This window comes from Ipomoea nil, unplaced genomic scaffold (genome assembly GCF_001879475.1).
Source record: "Ipomoea nil cultivar Tokyo-kokei standard unplaced genomic scaffold, Asagao_1.1 scaffold1720, whole genome shotgun sequence".
Taxonomy (NCBI): domain Eukaryota; kingdom Viridiplantae; phylum Streptophyta; class Magnoliopsida; order Solanales; family Convolvulaceae; genus Ipomoea; species Ipomoea nil.
Window position 1 is genome coordinate 127,078 of NW_017618148.1, and position 18,342 is coordinate 145,419.

Consider the following 18,342-nt stretch of genomic DNA (forward strand, 5'->3'; position numbering starts at 1 on the left):
ACTTTCTTGATTACTCGTTGTGTGCAATGTGAGCTGGAAAGGAACCAGAAACTGAATAACTCAACCAAAACCATCTAAATTAGTCACATTTATTTTTGTTAGTATGCTTTCATCAAACATCATCCACATAAATTTGTCAATTATTTTTAATTTTTGCTACTTTTGTTATTTTTTTTCCTTTTGAAGTGTTTACTTGAAGCATTTCAATGTCCCTTTTTCAATAGTTCTAAGCTCTGAACAGGTAGAAACACACATTGCTGACTGGAATTGGAAGAGTTCAGGTAGGTTGACCAAGATTTGTACTTCACCATTAAGTGCCCACTGTTTCATACTTCTTTGATCTCTCTTATGATCTCTCTTACAATTAGTGGGGAATTCAGAGAAATTAAGGTTCACATAGTCGGATTATGGCTATCAATAATGTGTTGTTGTCCAAAGGTTGAAAATCTTTTCCTTATGGGGCATTTGAGATTACCTAGGTCGGTTCAAGTTATGAGATTACCTAGTAATGTTATATTATTTCAAAGCTGATGTGGCGGTAATGTAGCAAATTCTCTTAGGGGGCGTTTGGTTCAGGTCATCTTAGATTACCTAGGTAATCTGAGTCTGGTAATGTTATATTACCTTGTTTGGTTCAAGTTATAAGATTACCTGGTAATGTTACCTGAAAGCTGATGTGGCGGTAATGTTTCAAGGTAATGTGATTACCCCCAATTTTTTAGGTAATCTTAGATTACCTTGAATTATTCCAACTTTGCCCTTGTTAACTAATCCTTATATAATAATAATAATAATAATAATAATAATAATAATAATAATAATAATAATAATAATAATAATATATGTTTATATAATCAAATATATATGTGTATATTTATATATTTAATTTTTTTAATATTTAAGCATCGATATACATTCATACATATAAATAAATACACACATTATATATATATATATATATATATATATATATATATATATATATATATATATATATATATATATATATATATATATATATATATATATATATATATTATTGAGGACATTATTGTAAATTGATCCATATAACCTAAAATATAACCTTGAACCAAACAAGGTAATATTATATTACACTATCCAAACCAAACACAAAAGGTAATCTTACATTCCCAACATCTCACATTACCTTCCTGGAGGTAATCCTATTACCTAGGGTAATCCAAGATTCCGTGAACCAAACGCCCTCTTATGAGATCGTATCTTGGATGAGTATTACATTTTTTCACCTAAGTATTACGGAGTATAATTTTTTTTAAAAAAAAAAAAAAAATTATCATAAGTAACTGTATCTGTTCTCGCGACGGTAGGACTATTTCGAACCTTCGAGCCATTATCTGGACGATCGATTGAGGTTCGATTGAGGTTCGGGCAATAGCACCCTTAAGCTCCTTGTGCGGCTTCTAGTTATCGGTCCTTGCGTCTCACGTCTAGCGTTAGAACTGGTTGTAGATTCCGACTTGGAACTATTGACTTTGGTGTAAGTCTTCTTGAACATCGAGTTGCTTGACGCCATTTGAATTCCTCATAGAGTTAGGAGTAGGTTGATAGTGAAGAGGTGAGAGGCAAAGCTGGTCAACTGGGTGCGCTAATCTGTAAACACAAAAAATTGAACTTGTATAACTATATAACTCAAGAATAAAAAGTAGAAGCCTCCATATGGACAGGCAGGACAGCTTAATTGGTCACATAGATAAAGTTTAGAAACAATGACTCGGTGTCGAGTCTCACCAGCCACAATGTGGGAACAATCACTTTGTGCACAAGTATAGTTATGCACTTAATTTGAAAATATTACAGTAATAGTCAATAACTAAATTTGGTACATGTACCATAGTTAAGGAAGCAAAAGTGATTTTTTTTTTCTTCTAAAAAGTATAATCACCTTGATTATTATTTTAACACAAACACACACATATATTAATCTGTGTGTTCCTTTCCTAAGGGCAAAGAAACCTTATGGCCTGTTTGGTACAATGTAGTTTGGTTGTAAAAGAATTGAAATTCAATGAAATCTGAAATTACATTGTTTGGTTGGAGGGAATTGCAATTCCCTCCTTTTGCTGAATTACAATTCATGCCTCCACCCTAGGAATTGTAATTCCATGCTTTGTGGAATTGCAATTTCATTATAAATTACCAATTTACCCTCATTAGTATTATTATATTAATATTATATAAGGACATTTTAGTATTTATTTACTTCTTTCCTCTCAATTCCTCATCACCCTATTTCTTCATACCAAACAATGTAATTTAAATTCCTACTTTATTCTTTTCTCACCGAATTACAATTCTTTTCCCCCCTAATTCCTTCCTTCCAACCAAACGCCCCGTTATATTTTAATTTTGTAAAGCTTATAAAATTGCGTAAGATAAAATAGCCTACTCAGCTTCGGGCATTTTGTTCCTTCACCTAACAAAAGCTTTAGTATTTAATAATCTTATTTATGGATTATATTAGTCAGTCCACTTTAAATAAAGTTGTGATAAGTATTAAAGTCAACTCTTTAATTAAATGCTAGACAAATAAATAAAATCAAAGCTTGTTGTTTGGTGATTTCCCTTTCGGTCCAGTTGTTAAAATACTTACTATAATGTATCGACTTTGTCGTGCTTTACCAAATTTTCTTAAATTATTATTTTATTATATTACATTTTACATATTTTAATTTCATATTTATTAAATCTTAATGATCGACAGACCAATTTACAAAAATTAATCAGAAAAAGTTACATTAAAGATTTACTTTAAAAAAATATATGGAATATCATTATTAGGCAAAATTATTATTTAAAAATTCTGTATAGTAGAAAAATGTAACAAACCATTTTATATTATATGATGTACCTGTCAATGGTCCTGAATCCTTAAGGACCTCAGTCAAAAATATGTATTTATTTATGAAATAAAAAGGGATTCGTTTAATGAAAATTTCATACAAGATTTTTAGGATTATTGTTTATAATTATACGTTGTGAACAACAAAAAATTAGTAAAACTAGTAAAATTAAACGACCAAAATAAATAAGTATAGAAACACATAAATCTTATAAATATTAGAATATAGAATTTTAATTTTTGATTATAAGAAATACTCCGGAGTATTATTCCGGAGTATTATTATCTAGCATATTTAAAAAAAAAAAATTGTGTTGAACTACATAGTATGTATTGTATTTCAAAAAAAAAAAAGGATTTATCTTTTAGCAAATGCAATTAGCTTTTTCTTATAATATGTTCTATTATAGTTATATTTTAATATTGATATCATAATAAATTAAATTGAAATGTCTTGTTGACAATAAGTCAATGATACACATATTTCACATCAAATAAGATACAAAGGTACAAATGAAAAACTAAATTTTTTTTAAAGAGTAAAAATTTAAATTAAAAAAAAAAGTTAAAAATAAATAGGAGTTTGTTTTTTTTTAAAAAGGAGTTAAATTTTCAAATAAGAAAATTATATGACAATAGATACATATTATTCATTAATTAAAAATTATTATTATTAAATTAAACTATATTTATAGAAAACAAATATACACACGTATGCATGTGTTTGTATTTTATACAGTAAGTGTAGAACTAACAAAAGGAAAAAAAAAATATTAGTGATATTATTGGTAAGAAATTATAAATGTATAACGCAAAAAGTACCAAATAATTTTTTTTTTTTAAAATCCAAATAAAAATATTTAATATCACTTATATCACTAACATATTTTTTATTTTCAGTTAAGGACTAATGTTATAATAAAGGTCAAAAAAATGTAAAGAGTAAAATTGAAAAACAAAATGCAAAGGCACAACACAAATAACACAAAGAACAAACACTTAATACAACTTATACTATCAACACAATGTTCATTTCAATTAAAGACTAACATTTTTTTTTGAATACAATTAAAAACTAACATAATTGACTCTTATTATAGATTTAGAGATAGATTTTTGTTAAATAACTAATTATTTTTTCTTAACGAATATTTATTAAATTGTGCAATGAGTGATATTTAACTAGTAAAATAAGAATGGTTGAAATGACAACCATAAACAGACATATAACATAGGTCAAAGACCTAAAGAAATGTCATTTAGTCATCATTTAAAAAAAAAAAAGTTATTTTAATCATCATTAATTAGTTTTTTTTTTTTTTTTGTAAACCATTCAGAGGTGTTCAGTGTTCTCTCTCTGTCTGTTTTACGATCCGGGTCTATCCAATTAATTTGCGTTTGCTCCAGGATACATGAGAGCTGGTCTAAAGTGTTCTCTCTCTATCTGTTTTACGGTCCGGGTCTACCCAACTAATCATCGTTTGCTCCAGAAGGCATGGGAGTTGGTCTAAAAGAATTTTCACTTATTGAAATCGAACTCAAATTATCCTTAGAATCATCCTCACAAAGAAGTTCATTTGCCACTTCAGTTACTCGTTTGGATTAGTAATCATTAATTAGTTGACGTTAGATAGAAGTTTTAGAGTAATTGGCTTTGACTATACCACTATACTGCAACACATTTTTCCCATCTGATTAAATTTGGAATTATGTACTTGTCCAGTTGTCCATACCATTCCATTTAGATGGACAGATGTAGTCATTTCATAGAGGTTAGTCAAAGGCTAATAAATTCACTTCTTCAATACTAACTATATGATTTGCACATAATTTCTACTTTAAAATTATTTCAATTGCTTCTTCTTCTTTTTTTTTTTCAATTTTAATTAATTACTTAATTAGGTATATAGAGAACAATCGTACAACGTCAAAAAGTTATCTTATATATTACTCCGTAATATAAATAATTACCATTTTATTTTTAAAATGTCACTACCTTTTATTTTAAAATTAAAAAAAAAAAAACATTTTTACACATACATTCACAAGTTTATATTATGTTAATTTTTTTTTTAAAAGAAAAGATTGAGTATTATAAAGATGTCAAACTACAACACCATATTTATCATTTTTACAAAGATACTACTATGAGTTTCTATGAGTTTACATCCTTTGATATTTACGATACTTTTAATGTGTTCGAAATATGAGTTACGATATTGAAACACAGTGATATCCATATCGTATGTAACTCATATTTCTATGAGTACAATATCACATTCCTTAATTTTACAACATTTTTAATGTTTTCAAAATATGAATTACGATATGCATATTTCTAATTGGTTGTACGTCAATTTTATGTATAACCAATGTATATATGATAATATTTACATCCTCCCAAATGCTCTGTCGGGCCGGGATGTGGGGGGCCCTTAGGGTTGGGGTTCAGCCTTTTGGAAGAATGTATATATGATAATATAAATGTTGATTGTTGAACCTACATATATAATTTGATCTGACATACGCGGTATTTTTTACGTCACTTTAATAATTGACGTAAAAATTAAAAAAAAAAAAAAAAAAAAAAAAAAAAAAAAAAAAAAAAACCTAACATATATACATGACATTGTTGTGAAATTAATAGTGATAAGACTTTTCCAATAGCATGGGGGTGGTGGGGTTTGGCTGCCGACATAAGCAACGACGGAGAAGTTAACGGAATATATATATATAAAAATTATGAAATTCTGAAAGACATTCGCATCGAGCTTTGAAATTAAAGTGAAAATAGTGGCCTGGGGATTAGGCTATCTTAATCAAGTAATTAACAAAACGTGTTTTTGGGGATTGCACTCCAACACAACAACACATTGGAATTTGAATACTTCAATTTTGACGGCCGCAACAAAAAAGACAATATTTACTATATTAACTTTGAGCATTCTCCCATAATCATTCAATTTATGATGTAGGTAAATAATTAGTTTACTAAAAATAATTAAACATATTTAAATTTCTGTTTCAAAAAAATATATATATATATTTAAAATTTCAATATACATGATATTAGGATGGTAAACGATCCAAATTATATAAATTTGTTTCAATGAAATTTTGAATTTAATTTGATTATTATTCAATCAATCAATCTCGAACAATTTAAATATTAAGTCTAGAGAAACTTTAAAATCTAAAAGACAATATTTGCTTTGAAGAAGTTCAAAATGAGTCTGTTATTGGATTGTAATTTGTAAATGAATATGAAAAAAAAATTATAGTAAAAGAAAAAAGGAAACACATCAAGTATTTTTTAGAAGAGGATAAACTTATTTTCTTTTAATTAATGAAATATTGATATTCAGTCGTGTAAGAAGATAACTAAGTGGGGTAGTTGAAAGATACATGTGCGATAAGAAATTTTTTGGACCCTTGGATATGTGACTCCGTTTATAAAGTTTAAAATTAAGTTGTGGGTAATCTATTGTGAGTTAATAATGTGTCGAAATAAAAACATAAAATGATAAAAGTTGAGAGTAATTCTTACAGAATATCAAACCTAAATAAGTTAGTAATGACAATGATCTCTTTTCTAACTTGGGGGCAATTAGAAAGCTTTGGAATCACAAACTTTTGTTTTGGTAACACTAAAGCGATGTGCCCAAATTAAAGAAAAAAAACAAGTTACGAAGTTAATTTGTATTTGTCCTAAACGATAAGGTTATTGATTTAAGTCAATTTTGATTGTCGCAAGAGCTAGTAAAATTAACGTAACCTAATCAAAGTAAGGATATGTATATATGCACAATGTAATACAAAATGGATATCAATACAACCATTCTTAAATGGTTTTACTTTTTTTTTTTTTTCACCGTAATGATTATATTGCGATCTTATCAATCCTCCTTAGTCAACTGTGAGAATCACAAATTATGTGCAATAGCCATCCAGGATTTTTCAAATAAACAAAATAATAATAACAAATGAGTAATTAATATTATAAGTAGTTTATATAAACAGATATGATACTTTCATTTTTTTTAATAATTAGTATTTCTTTATTCACTTTTGACTCAGCATTAATTTTTATTATATTATTTAACTCTCATAAATTAGTTAATTATATTATGGGTTAAAATAATGACACATGGAAAGTATTAATTTGTACTTTGTAAATGACTAATTATTAAAATAAAAGGATTAATAATTTGTGACAATACTGCTTATAATTAAAAGTCATTCCATCATTTTTACTCGTAAATAACATCACTATAGCTCATCATTACATAGAATCAGAGTCTTGTTTACAATTTCTTTTTTTTTTTTTTTTTTTTTTGTCTTTCATTTCTGATACTAAAGCAAAGAGTCACATAATAATGTATGATGCCCTTAAACAAAGACTTACAAAATACTATTTTCAAGTCCATGTATTGAAATATAAGGAATATTCGGATTAAAGAAATAAAAAGAGGATGATTCTGGTTAAATTACTTAAAAACATGTATTTTAAAGACGAGAGGTGAGTGGCATCTGTGTAGTTAGAGTCTACCAGAATACGCGTAGAGTTGACGGCCGTTAATAACTCTAAAACTGAAGAGTGAAGAGATTCCCTCTAGTTGTCCCACGTTTTCTACCGCATTTTCTCCGGAAAAATCAAAGGAAACAGTCAACGCCGTTAAGAAGATGAAGGTTTAGAAACGGAAGCAGCGTCTTTGACGGAGAGATCAATGGCGCCGTTACCCATCGTGGTAGCTGACTGGACGGTCAAAGCTGAAAAGCTAGGAGAAGATGGCACACCGGCGGCTTCAGCGGCGTTGGTGGTTGAGCCGCCGCCGAAGAGTGTGTTCCTGGAGTGACAAGTGGCGGTAGAAATAGCGGTGGCCAAGGAGATGGGCATGAGGCAAAGGCCTTTCCCTTGGAGGTATTGCATGGCGGAGCCCATGTCCTCCTCCATCAGCTTTGCCACCTGCTGCTCCGTCATCGTCATCGCCATGCCCTCGTTGTTAGATGATGATGATGCCGCTTCCGCCCCCCGGTTAAGTTTGCTGCTCCTCCCTCCTCCATTCCCTTGTAAACAATCACCTCCTCCCTATACAAAAACAACAATTCCTACTTTTCAATAATAATATTTTTTTTGGATGTAAAGTTTCTACAATCAAATACAGTAACTAATTTATATTACTTTAAAAATAAAGTAATTAATTTCAAGATTTAACACTACTCTATACCAAAGTCTAAAGAATAATAATAACAACAACAGTACAACACCAAATAACAAAAAAAAAAAAAAAAAAACAAAAACAAAAATAAGAAGGGAGACCAACTGGGCATGCGTGAAACTTTATCTATTTGTCGTTTTGCGATGTTTTACGAGGGACAAACATGGAGGTTAGGGATGGTTTGTTCCTCAACTATAGTTCCACGTGCAATACCTTTCTTGACTCTATTTTACTTCACAGATTCAAACCAATATTATTAATAATAATACTGTAAATTATGCCTAAATTAAAATAACTTCAATCACAGCTAATAGAAATAGTAAAAATTTTTAAAAACATAAATAAATGAAAATTTTACGTGTTCCTTGTAAAAGTGTTATATCAAGTAAAAATCTTAATCAACATAATTGATGATGTTCTTGAAACTAAAAAAAAACAGTAAAGGATTTCCAAAAAAAAAAAAAAAAAAAAAAAAAAACAGTAAAGTGTAAGTGGGAACGTACCTCAGAGGACATATCAGTAACTAGGGGAGAAACAGTTGCAGCCCCGCCCAGTCTGCTCATGCTCAGAACCTGAAACACGTAGAGAAAAAATCGTAAGATTTTAGAATAATGCATATAAACAATGACTAAAAGTATTTCTTTCAAAAATAATTAAAATCCATATTCACCAACTAATTGAATATGATTTCTCACATTACAATATGTTTATATGTCAAAAGGAAACATCCTCTTTCATTATTTAAATCAAACTATTTTTTTAAAAAATAATTAATACCTTGACTTGGAGCTGGAGGAATTTGAGATAGTCGATGATCTCATCCAGCATTGAAGCCTTGTCAGTCTGTCATTCCACCCCACGTTAGCTCACACATAAAATATCTACTTTCATTCATCTCCATCATTAATAATTAATAATTAATAACAAAGATTATAAAATAAATATTTAAATTTTATTATCAGGAAGTTCTAGCATGCCAGCGAGCACCATGCTGTTTTAGATATTTTCGACTTCTCTCCTACTACTTTGATTTTAAGAAAGCCATTATAAATAAATCAACCTGGTTCATAATTAATTGATCAATAGACAAATCCAACAAAAAATGTTTACTCTCATAGAGAGTCAAATTTAGAACCTACCAACTAATATATACACAATTAAGGCATAATAAATTTTTCTGTATCAAATACTTTATTTAAATTCAATAAACATAAAATAATGTAATAATTCTATAAAATAAAAATTTTCCTACCATTAATTTGTTAAATATATTACGAAAAGAGAATAACATTAATTAACAAAATAAATGGGTAAAAATATTAGACTATGTAACGCAATTTCATTAAATTTACACATAAAAATTAATCGGGTCTATGACTCTATGATATGATTTGAGAATTGTTATCATGCTCTCTCGGGTGTGCTCTCCAGCTTCACATTAAAGGACGAAGGACGAGAGTACAAATGAAACCATACTCGCAGGTGTACATAAGTCCTATGTATACTCGCTAAATGCAGACACGTGTCAGAGAAACTGATCTATTTCTACCAATAAAACAAGCACATGGAATATATCGTTTGGAAAAGGTGGGGGAGAGCAATTATAGCGCAAATTATGAGCAGTTACGGATTACAATTGCCATTAATCATCAGTTTTAACTTTAATGGAACTAATTATGATTAATTAGATTCTAATTACGGACATATTATGTATGATGAAAAATCAATTAGTATGATGAAAAATCAATTAGTATGATGAAAAATCAATTAATTGCCCGGGGAGTAATGAAATTACCTTATTGGCATTGGGTACAAGCTCCTGCAGAGCCTTCATTCTCTCTGCAATTCTCTCTCTCCGTAACTGCACAGAAACAATAATTCCGAAAATAATGGGATCAGAATACCAGAAAAATCCAAAAACAAAAAAAATAAAAATTATTTAAAATATTATTGCTACTGCGAATTGTCCGCACTCGCTCTGCGATACTGTGAGGATCAGTGGCTTGTCCTCTACGGGCCCTGACTCTCTGCTGCTTCGGCTGAACTGGGGCCGTTCCTGCACCGCCAGTTGAGCCGCTAGCGGTGGCCGCCGGTGGTTGGTTCATCGGCGATGGTGCTGGAGCACCGAAATTGTGAGCTTGCATCGATCCGCCCTGTATTTAATTGAACGGAAATATTCACTCAGTTGAAATTACAATAACGTCATTTTCTATCATTTTTGTAATGATTTTTGTACATTGTTCACCTGAGGATGGTTGAAATGGTGAGGATGAGAGGAAGTTTGACCGAGAGATCCAGTGAAGCCATTATAGACAGGCTGAACGGAGCAGTCGCTTACCTGCAATTAATCGTCGATGAACCGCTAAATTCACTCTAATCACCATTCAATTAGTATGCGTGGATCGGAGTAAATATGAAATATCGATCTTACTGGATTTTCAATGGCTTCGTTTTGGTCCCCGTTCCGTAAGCTCAACGGCATCCCGAGAAGGCCGTTGTCTCCAACCCGTCCCGTCGGGGACCTCAGTCCGGTGCCTGAAAATCCTCTCGACAGCAAGAGATGCTGTTGAAGCAGCAGTGCCTTGGCTGCTGAGGAGCTACAGCCGCCGCCGTCGTCGCCGTTGATCTGGTGTTGGCGGAGCTTGGAGGCCAAGAGAGCTGTTGACTGGTCGTCGAAGTGGTAAGCGTGATCATCGACGGCGGAGTTAGGGTTAGGTAGCAGCGGCGGAGAGGTGAGGTGATGGGAGTCCCAGGGGGAATGAGATTTTGTTAGGTCAGGCCAAGGAGACGAGGAAGGGACGGAAGAGAGAAAGTGTTCGAGGAAATCGGTGCTAGACGCGGCCGTGGAGTCGAAGAGGGAGGAAGAAATGTGGTGTTGAGTTGCTCCGCCGCCGGCGCCGGCGACGACTTGGAAATCCTGTACGGAGTTCATCTGAGATTGTTCGGATGTGTGTTGGTATTGTTGCTGGTATATGAGTGAGTTCGTTGATTGCTTCATATCTATATGTTAAGAGAGAGAATATATGAGAATAAGGGTTTGGCTTACCTGAGAATTTATAGGGTTGAGGATAGAGGTGGACTAGGAAGACTAGAGGAGCGTTTGGTTTCAACTAATATGAGATGAATTTATCATGATATGGAAATGAACAATATGGCTTGATGTATCGATTTGTACTCAAATAGTCAAATGTAAAGGGGAACCTGCGAAGCTTAATTCCACACCGTACTACCAAAAAAAACATTATACAAACTCTTTCTCAAATTTGGTATGTAAACACTTTTTTAAGATTCATATTAAAAAAAAATAATTTATCCTTGATTACTAATCAGAAAATAAAATTGAAGGAGTAGAATTTGGAAGTATACGATACATAGCTCTATTTGGCGCACTTAAATATGAAAAGATAGTTAAAAGCAAAAGGTAGTATATTTGGTCTCTAAGTTATTTATACCCATATTGATGACTCAGTCCATCAGTTATAACCGTATTTTTTTTTTTTTATCTCTTAGTTATGAGTGAAGTAGTGTGTTTGGTCCCCAACGTTAGGAACTTAAGACCCCATGGCCTATACAATCAAGAGAATACTTTATCACTGTCTTCAGGTGTATCTGTAGGTGTGTGAAACTCAATTAAGCACTATCTTCCGGTGTGTGAAACTCAATTAAATACAAAAAGACCTGTCGAATTAAAGATCTAATATTGCACAACAATATGCTACTAGTGGGATCCTCCGGATAAGATATGCTAGATACAACTTAAAACTAATAAGCTTAGTCGGTTAGTCCTATTTTAACCTTTACAAGTTGCTCTATTAAACTTAACACATATAACATACATTTTGAAATTCTAAATTCCTTAACCTTACAAATGTTAACATTATCAAAATTTAACATAGTGTGACAATAACTTATAAGTTAGTTCATTGGTCCTCTTAACTTTATTGCTTCGCAACTTCAATACTTCATAGCCTTACTACCCTATGCAGTGTCTTTTACTTTACTATTTTACGACTCTTCTGCTCAATCTATTTATTCAATCTTGTAATATGATATGAAACATTATTACTCTATTAATTTAATCTACTGCTTTGAGCAATATTAATGTTATATTGAACTCTACTGAAATTTCAGGTTATTACTTTAGGATCGAATTTAGCGATTCAAAAAATAAAGAAAATCATGTTGAATTGAGAATATAATGGACCTCTAGTTAAACTAACCTTAAAATTTAAATTCCAAGTTCTGAAACCTTCTTTCTAATTCAAGTTCTGGTTCTAATTTCAATTTTTAGAACTATGGCCTAAACAATGCTACCAGAACTAGTGAGATAGGTGATAGGTCCAATCAGATTAATTTAATAGTGAATATATAAGCAGACATCTTAATACAAGCTTAGTCCATTGTAATTTCACACACGCGCGCCTTGGAAGATTAAGGTTTCGGCTCTCACCTCAGCCCCTACAAAAGTTGAAATATTTTCTATACGGGCTTACTTCAATGATTCACTAAACAGTATTTGAGAAAAGAGATCAAGGTTTGAATCTTAACAGTGGCAGGGTGGGATTATTTCTAAAGTGGACAGATCTTTTGTGTCTGCCGTCTGCACCGGTATTTGGCCATGTTTACTAAGTCATTGAATCACCGTGATTTACATTCAAATATTTTGTTGAGTTGGGGTGTAAGGACTTTTAGAGTTGAGAATTCAACCTTTTGGAAAAAGAAAAATTGAAATATTCGGAATTTGGGGCCCACTAGCTCTGACATGGAAGAGTTGACAAGAACTATTGCTACTTCACAAGGTCACCAAAACCTATGGATCTCTAATTCCGTTTTATTAATATTCTATTCTAATCAGTAATCACTGTTTGATTACTTGATATGCCCCTTTGTGAATAATTTCCTCATTTCTTACTCCTTAAACTAATTAACTAAGGTGGAATTATGCGCCAGTCATTTCTTTTCATAAAATCAAAAGAGAAAAATAAAAATCTTAAATAAAAAAATTTTGTTTTTAGTTTTTAGTTTTTTTTTTTTTTTTGTTTTGTTTTGTTTGTTTTTTTTTTTTTTTTTTTTTTGTACACCCTAATAGAAGAGGTATATCAAATAAAAGAGTTTTTTGCACTTTTAGTTCCACGACTATAGTGGCACTGGCAGAATTGATCCACGACTTTTGAACCTTGCAATTTTAGTCCACGATTATTGATTTTTTTGCAAAAATAGTTCTTCCGGTTACTTTTCCGTCAAAATTTCATCGGGAAAAAAAATTCTCCATTTTTAGCCGGGTTAAAATTGACATTTTACTTATCTCAAAAAATTAAAAGAAAAAAATTGATATTTGACTACATACAATATTACTGGGCTACATACTACTGCCCCAGGCGGCGGAGTTCCTGGAGCAGGCAGGGCTGTCAGTAAGCGGTGGAGCGGCCGTGGCGTTCCACGGGCTAGTTAGGTTATCCGGCAGCAGCATTGGAGTGGTACATGTACTCCGCTGCTTGGGGCAGTAGTATGTAGCCCAGTAATATTGTATGTAGTCAAATATCAATTTTTTTCTTTTAATTTTTTGAGATAAATAAAATGTCAATTTTAACCCGACTAAAAATTGAGATTTTTTTTTCCGGTGAAATTTTGACGGAAAAGTGGCCGGATGGACCTTTTTTGCAAAAAAATCAATAGTCGTGGACTAAATTGCAAGGTTCAAAAGTCGTGAATCAATTCTACCCGTGCCACTATAGTCGTGGGACTAAAAATGCAAAAAACTCTCAAATAAAATTACGCGATCAAGTGTAAACATATGAATGTGCACCACACTAGCTGCCATGTACATTCTTTGATATATGAAAAAACACACACAATCACTATTTTAATTTATGCGAAAATTTGTAGTCGTTATCATATACATAATTTGATCCGAAATATAGATCGAGAGGGACCTATTCAAATAAAAAAAAAAGGTAATAGGTACATCACATGAAATTAAATTTGAACTTTAGGGTTACTAAATTAACTACCTGACTAATATAATTGCATGGTATATAAAGTTACAACTAAAGGATTGATGTGCTTTGTTATTTTGAATGGTGTACTTTTAATTTTAAAGTTCATGCATTTTTTAAATTGCTCTTTTACAATTTATTGGAATGCACTTTATTTATTCTACCATTCGTTAAATTAGCAAAACACAACAAGCATTTTTTTTTTTTTATAAGGAAAAATGACGATTTTGATTCATTAATTATATATAACTATATTGTAGACTCGGTCAATGAATTATTATTATACATAAATTTTTTTCTTTAATTATGTGTAAAGTGGCAATTTTAGTCCAACATTATCAAATTATGTTAATATTAACTAGTTTTTTCACGCGCATTGCGCGAATGAGATAATGCCCAATGATTATTTTTAAATAAGTAATTCGGAATATATCAATGCAAGATTATATATAGAAGATGTTAATGCATAGGTAATTGAATGTTGATTTTGTTTATTTAAATCAGTAATTCAATGTATATATAAATGCAAGATAATATATAAGAGATTGATTATAATTGTCACTATAATAAATGTTTGCAATTTTGTAATAACGCTAGTCTAAATACTTACTCTAAAAATGATAGTCTAAATAAATACTACTTTCGATTTAAATTTCTCTAAGTCTTCTTTATTCTCTTCTGGATAGCATTGTTATTGTCTTCATCTTCAGTACTTGTCCTCATTTTTTTTATTTGTAGTGTGTCATGTGCAATTGGGTTACTGGTGGTAGCTTAAAGGGCAGCGTCATGCAATGAGATTATGATGTAATAAGTTTTAGATTTGTCTTGCTATGTATATGATTGAGGTCTTAGTTGCACTATGATCTATTTATTATCTTGCAAGTGTCTGTTGATATTTGGCAGTTGTAGTATTTTTCCCTACATATGTTTCATGTGTTGTGAGATGTGTGCCGTAGATTATCATGTGAAAGTATTGAAAAAAATATATTAATATTTGTTATATTTGTATAAAATACTTGATAAATAAATATATAACATATTTTGTATTATAACTTCGATATTTGATTACAATATATTGTAAAAACAAGACAATGAGAATATAGTTAATAAAATTGATTAATGAATTTGAAGGTATGGAACCTTAATTGTAAAAAATAAAGATAATATAATTAATGAAATTGTATATGTTTTTTTTTTTTTTATGTTTTATAATGAATTTTGTTTTTGAATAAAGGCAATATAGACATCTAGTTATAAATTAATTAAATGAAGACAAAAAAAAACTTAACCTAAATTCGTTTTTTTTTTTAATGCAAGAAAATGACTGCAAGGTTACTAATTTATAATCTTTGATGCAACTTTGAATGTTATTTATTTAGTTGGGCTAATTATTTGACCAAAGTTTATGTTAAATTTTATATTGTATTTTTTAACATATGCGTAGTATATGTTTTAGAATTATGCCAACTCTGATTGGGGTGATGTTAGAACCTAAGACCTTTCTTATAGAAATTAATAAGTAAGTTAAGAATAATAAATAGTTAACGAAATATTCCCTTATTAAAGTTTATTCTAACAGAGTTTAGGGTTATTTAAGGGAATGAAATAATATAATAGAGGGTAAATAAGGAAAACCATTAAAAAATATACTAAAATCAAAATAATATTAACCATTCATTTTAAGAAACAATGGTACCGACATTTTTTTTGTTCCAGTTAAGGGCCTAACATTATTGGCTCTTATTAGAATTGTAGATAGATAATGCATTTTAAATTTTCAAATTATTGAGGGACACCTTAATAATTTTTTATTTATTTCATTTTGTATTTGATAGGGAATATACCCCGAGTGTACATCTCTCTACATACTGTATACCTGCTTGGTATTTGGTCAGGTCACCGAGAGAAATTTTTCCGACTTTAACTGATCGACCACGGGCTTGCCATGCCCGAACTAAATGCGACGACCGAACGAATACTTGGTCAACGTTAGACTTCGCTCGCCCTAGGATTGACCCCGACCTGTTAGGGTCGGGACATTCATCCTGAGCAAGACTACTTAAAAGACCGAGATCTAGGTTCCTAACTTCGAACCAAGCACATCACTTTGTGGATGGTAAAAAATATTGTAACACGTGGACATCGTGATGTTGCATGCGCGACACGTGTCAGGTATGCCGAGAGCCCGACATGTGTCTCTTCTCCTCCCTTATAAATACCTCATTTAATGCTAGAGGGGGGGGGGGGGGGGGGGGGGGAATTTTTGGCATTCACACCTACCTCAGTATAGCTCGGACTCTCTGACAAAACGTCATTACTAGAGCCCATAACTTAACCAACAAGCAAACTAGTAAAGGATCCACCTACGATCCCACTTCATTACTTGTACATATTTGTGGGTACCATCGTATTGACCACGTCAGTATTAAATAATTAATCAATTTTTGAGTTTGATACACTTTTTTTTTTTTTTTTTTTTTTTTTGTCATTGAAATGTAGCTAAAAATTAACATTGCACTTCATATTCTCAAATTCGTTCAACTAAACCTTCATATATACCGATTCTCTTCATTTGTAATGAAAAATTGTTAGTTTTCTAAGATTTATAAGTATGTATCTACTTATTTTTAGGTTCAAAGTTAAATGTTAATTTATTGATCAAAAAATAAATTTATCTTTATAAATAATCAAGGTGATATATATTTATATACTTGGTTTCATATTTATATTTAGTGTAAATAATATATGGCCAATATGTTTATGACTTCTCGGTATCAATTATATATATCATGCACATTTATTGTCTTGGAATCATCAAAGCTCCTAATTAAACTAATCCATTCCCTGTCCTTTACCAATTCTTTTTCAGCTTCCAATTTCCAATTCTAAAACTTTCCTTTCCAATGGTTTCTCATGTTATCTATCTATATATTGCCATGCATGTGATTAACTGATCATGGCATCCTAGCTTCTCATTCTATGTGGATAGTATCTTGCCATTCTTTTCACTTCATCGTCATGTTTGTCCTAGCTATTTTATGAGAGTAATTGTTTGACATGATTTTTAAAGAAATAAGTAAAATGTGATATTATTTTTAGATTTTTTTTTCTTCCAAGTTCCAAATTCACTCACCCAGTCAAATAAATTTAAGAAGTTTATAATAACAATAATAAGAGCAAAATAGAAAAACATAATTAAAAAGTTACTAGTGTTCAAATTAAAATATAGATACTATTTTGGAATTAATTAAGTAAAAAGAAAATAGGGCAAATGACATAATGGGATTATTTTACTACTATTTACTTGTGAGATGCTCAGGAAAAAAAAAAAAAAAAAAAAAACAAGGCTCAAATCCAAGACCTCCCATATGAGTGAGCCACTTCGTGCCACTAGACCACAAGGTCATATACACATACACTCTCTTATTCTCTCAAGAAAAGAATAAATTTCATTAAGATGATACTTGTCATTGTTGTATTACAAAACTTGGAAGTTCATCATATATATGGATGTGAAAATAACTTTCTTAAATGACGAGTTAGATGAAGATATCTTATATAGAACGACAAAGTGTATCATTCTGGGCCAAGAGAAGAAAGTTTGTAAATTATTAAAATCATTGTATGGTTAAAAACAAATGATTAAGCAATGACACGAGAAGTTAGATCATACAATAATAACCAATGGGTTCAAGATAAACTAGAACGACAAGTGTGTCTACGTAAATGATATGATAGGCGGTTATGTCATTCTATATTTATACGTGGATGATATACTTATCATTGGTAGAAACGATCAAATGATCAAATCAACCAAAAACATATTCAATTTGAGATTTGACATGAAACATATCAATTTGGTGGATTTGATCTTTGGGATTAAATCATTAGAAGACATGAAACGTATCAATTTGGTCTTGTGTTGAGTCACTCTCATTATATTGATAAAATTCTTGGGAGATTTAACAAGAATAATAATCAATTGTCTAAGACACCGTTAGATACTAACGCACATCTATCCAAAAGTCAAGGAGAGTGTATTTATCAAGTAGAATATTCTAGGATCATTGAAAGTTTGATGTATCTAATAAGTTGTACTGGGTCGGATAATGCCTTTGTAATTTATAAACTTAGTAGGCATACTAGTATCCCAATGATGAGATACACAAGTTATAATCGTGATTTTGGCTACACTATACGAGATATCCAACTATAATAGAGATGTATATCGACGCTAATTAGATAT

General features: G+C 30.9%; 1 protein-coding gene across 2 annotated transcripts; it reads right to left on the minus strand.

Moving 5' to 3' along the window:
- Positions 1-7,118: 7,118 nt before the first annotated feature.
- Positions 7,119-11,246, minus strand: LOC109191806 (transcription factor bHLH66-like). 2 transcript variants are annotated; one of them, XM_019342482.1, is made up of 8 exons: positions 10,532-11,246; positions 10,346-10,438; positions 10,074-10,253; positions 9,896-9,961; positions 8,878-8,943; positions 8,604-8,672; positions 7,941-7,970; positions 7,119-7,901 (listed from the first exon to the last, which is right to left on the minus strand). In XM_019342482.1, the coding sequence occupies exons 1-8, from the start codon at positions 11,096-11,098 to the stop codon at positions 7,557-7,559; spliced, it is 1,416 nt and encodes a 471-aa protein (XP_019198027.1). In that variant the 5' UTR covers positions 11,099-11,246; the 3' UTR covers positions 7,119-7,556. The 2 variants fall into 2 exon arrangements, with proteins under 2 accessions (XP_019198027.1, XP_019198026.1); XM_019342481.1 differs by having other exon boundaries at positions 7,119-7,970.
- Positions 11,247-18,342: the final 7,096 nt, after the last annotated feature.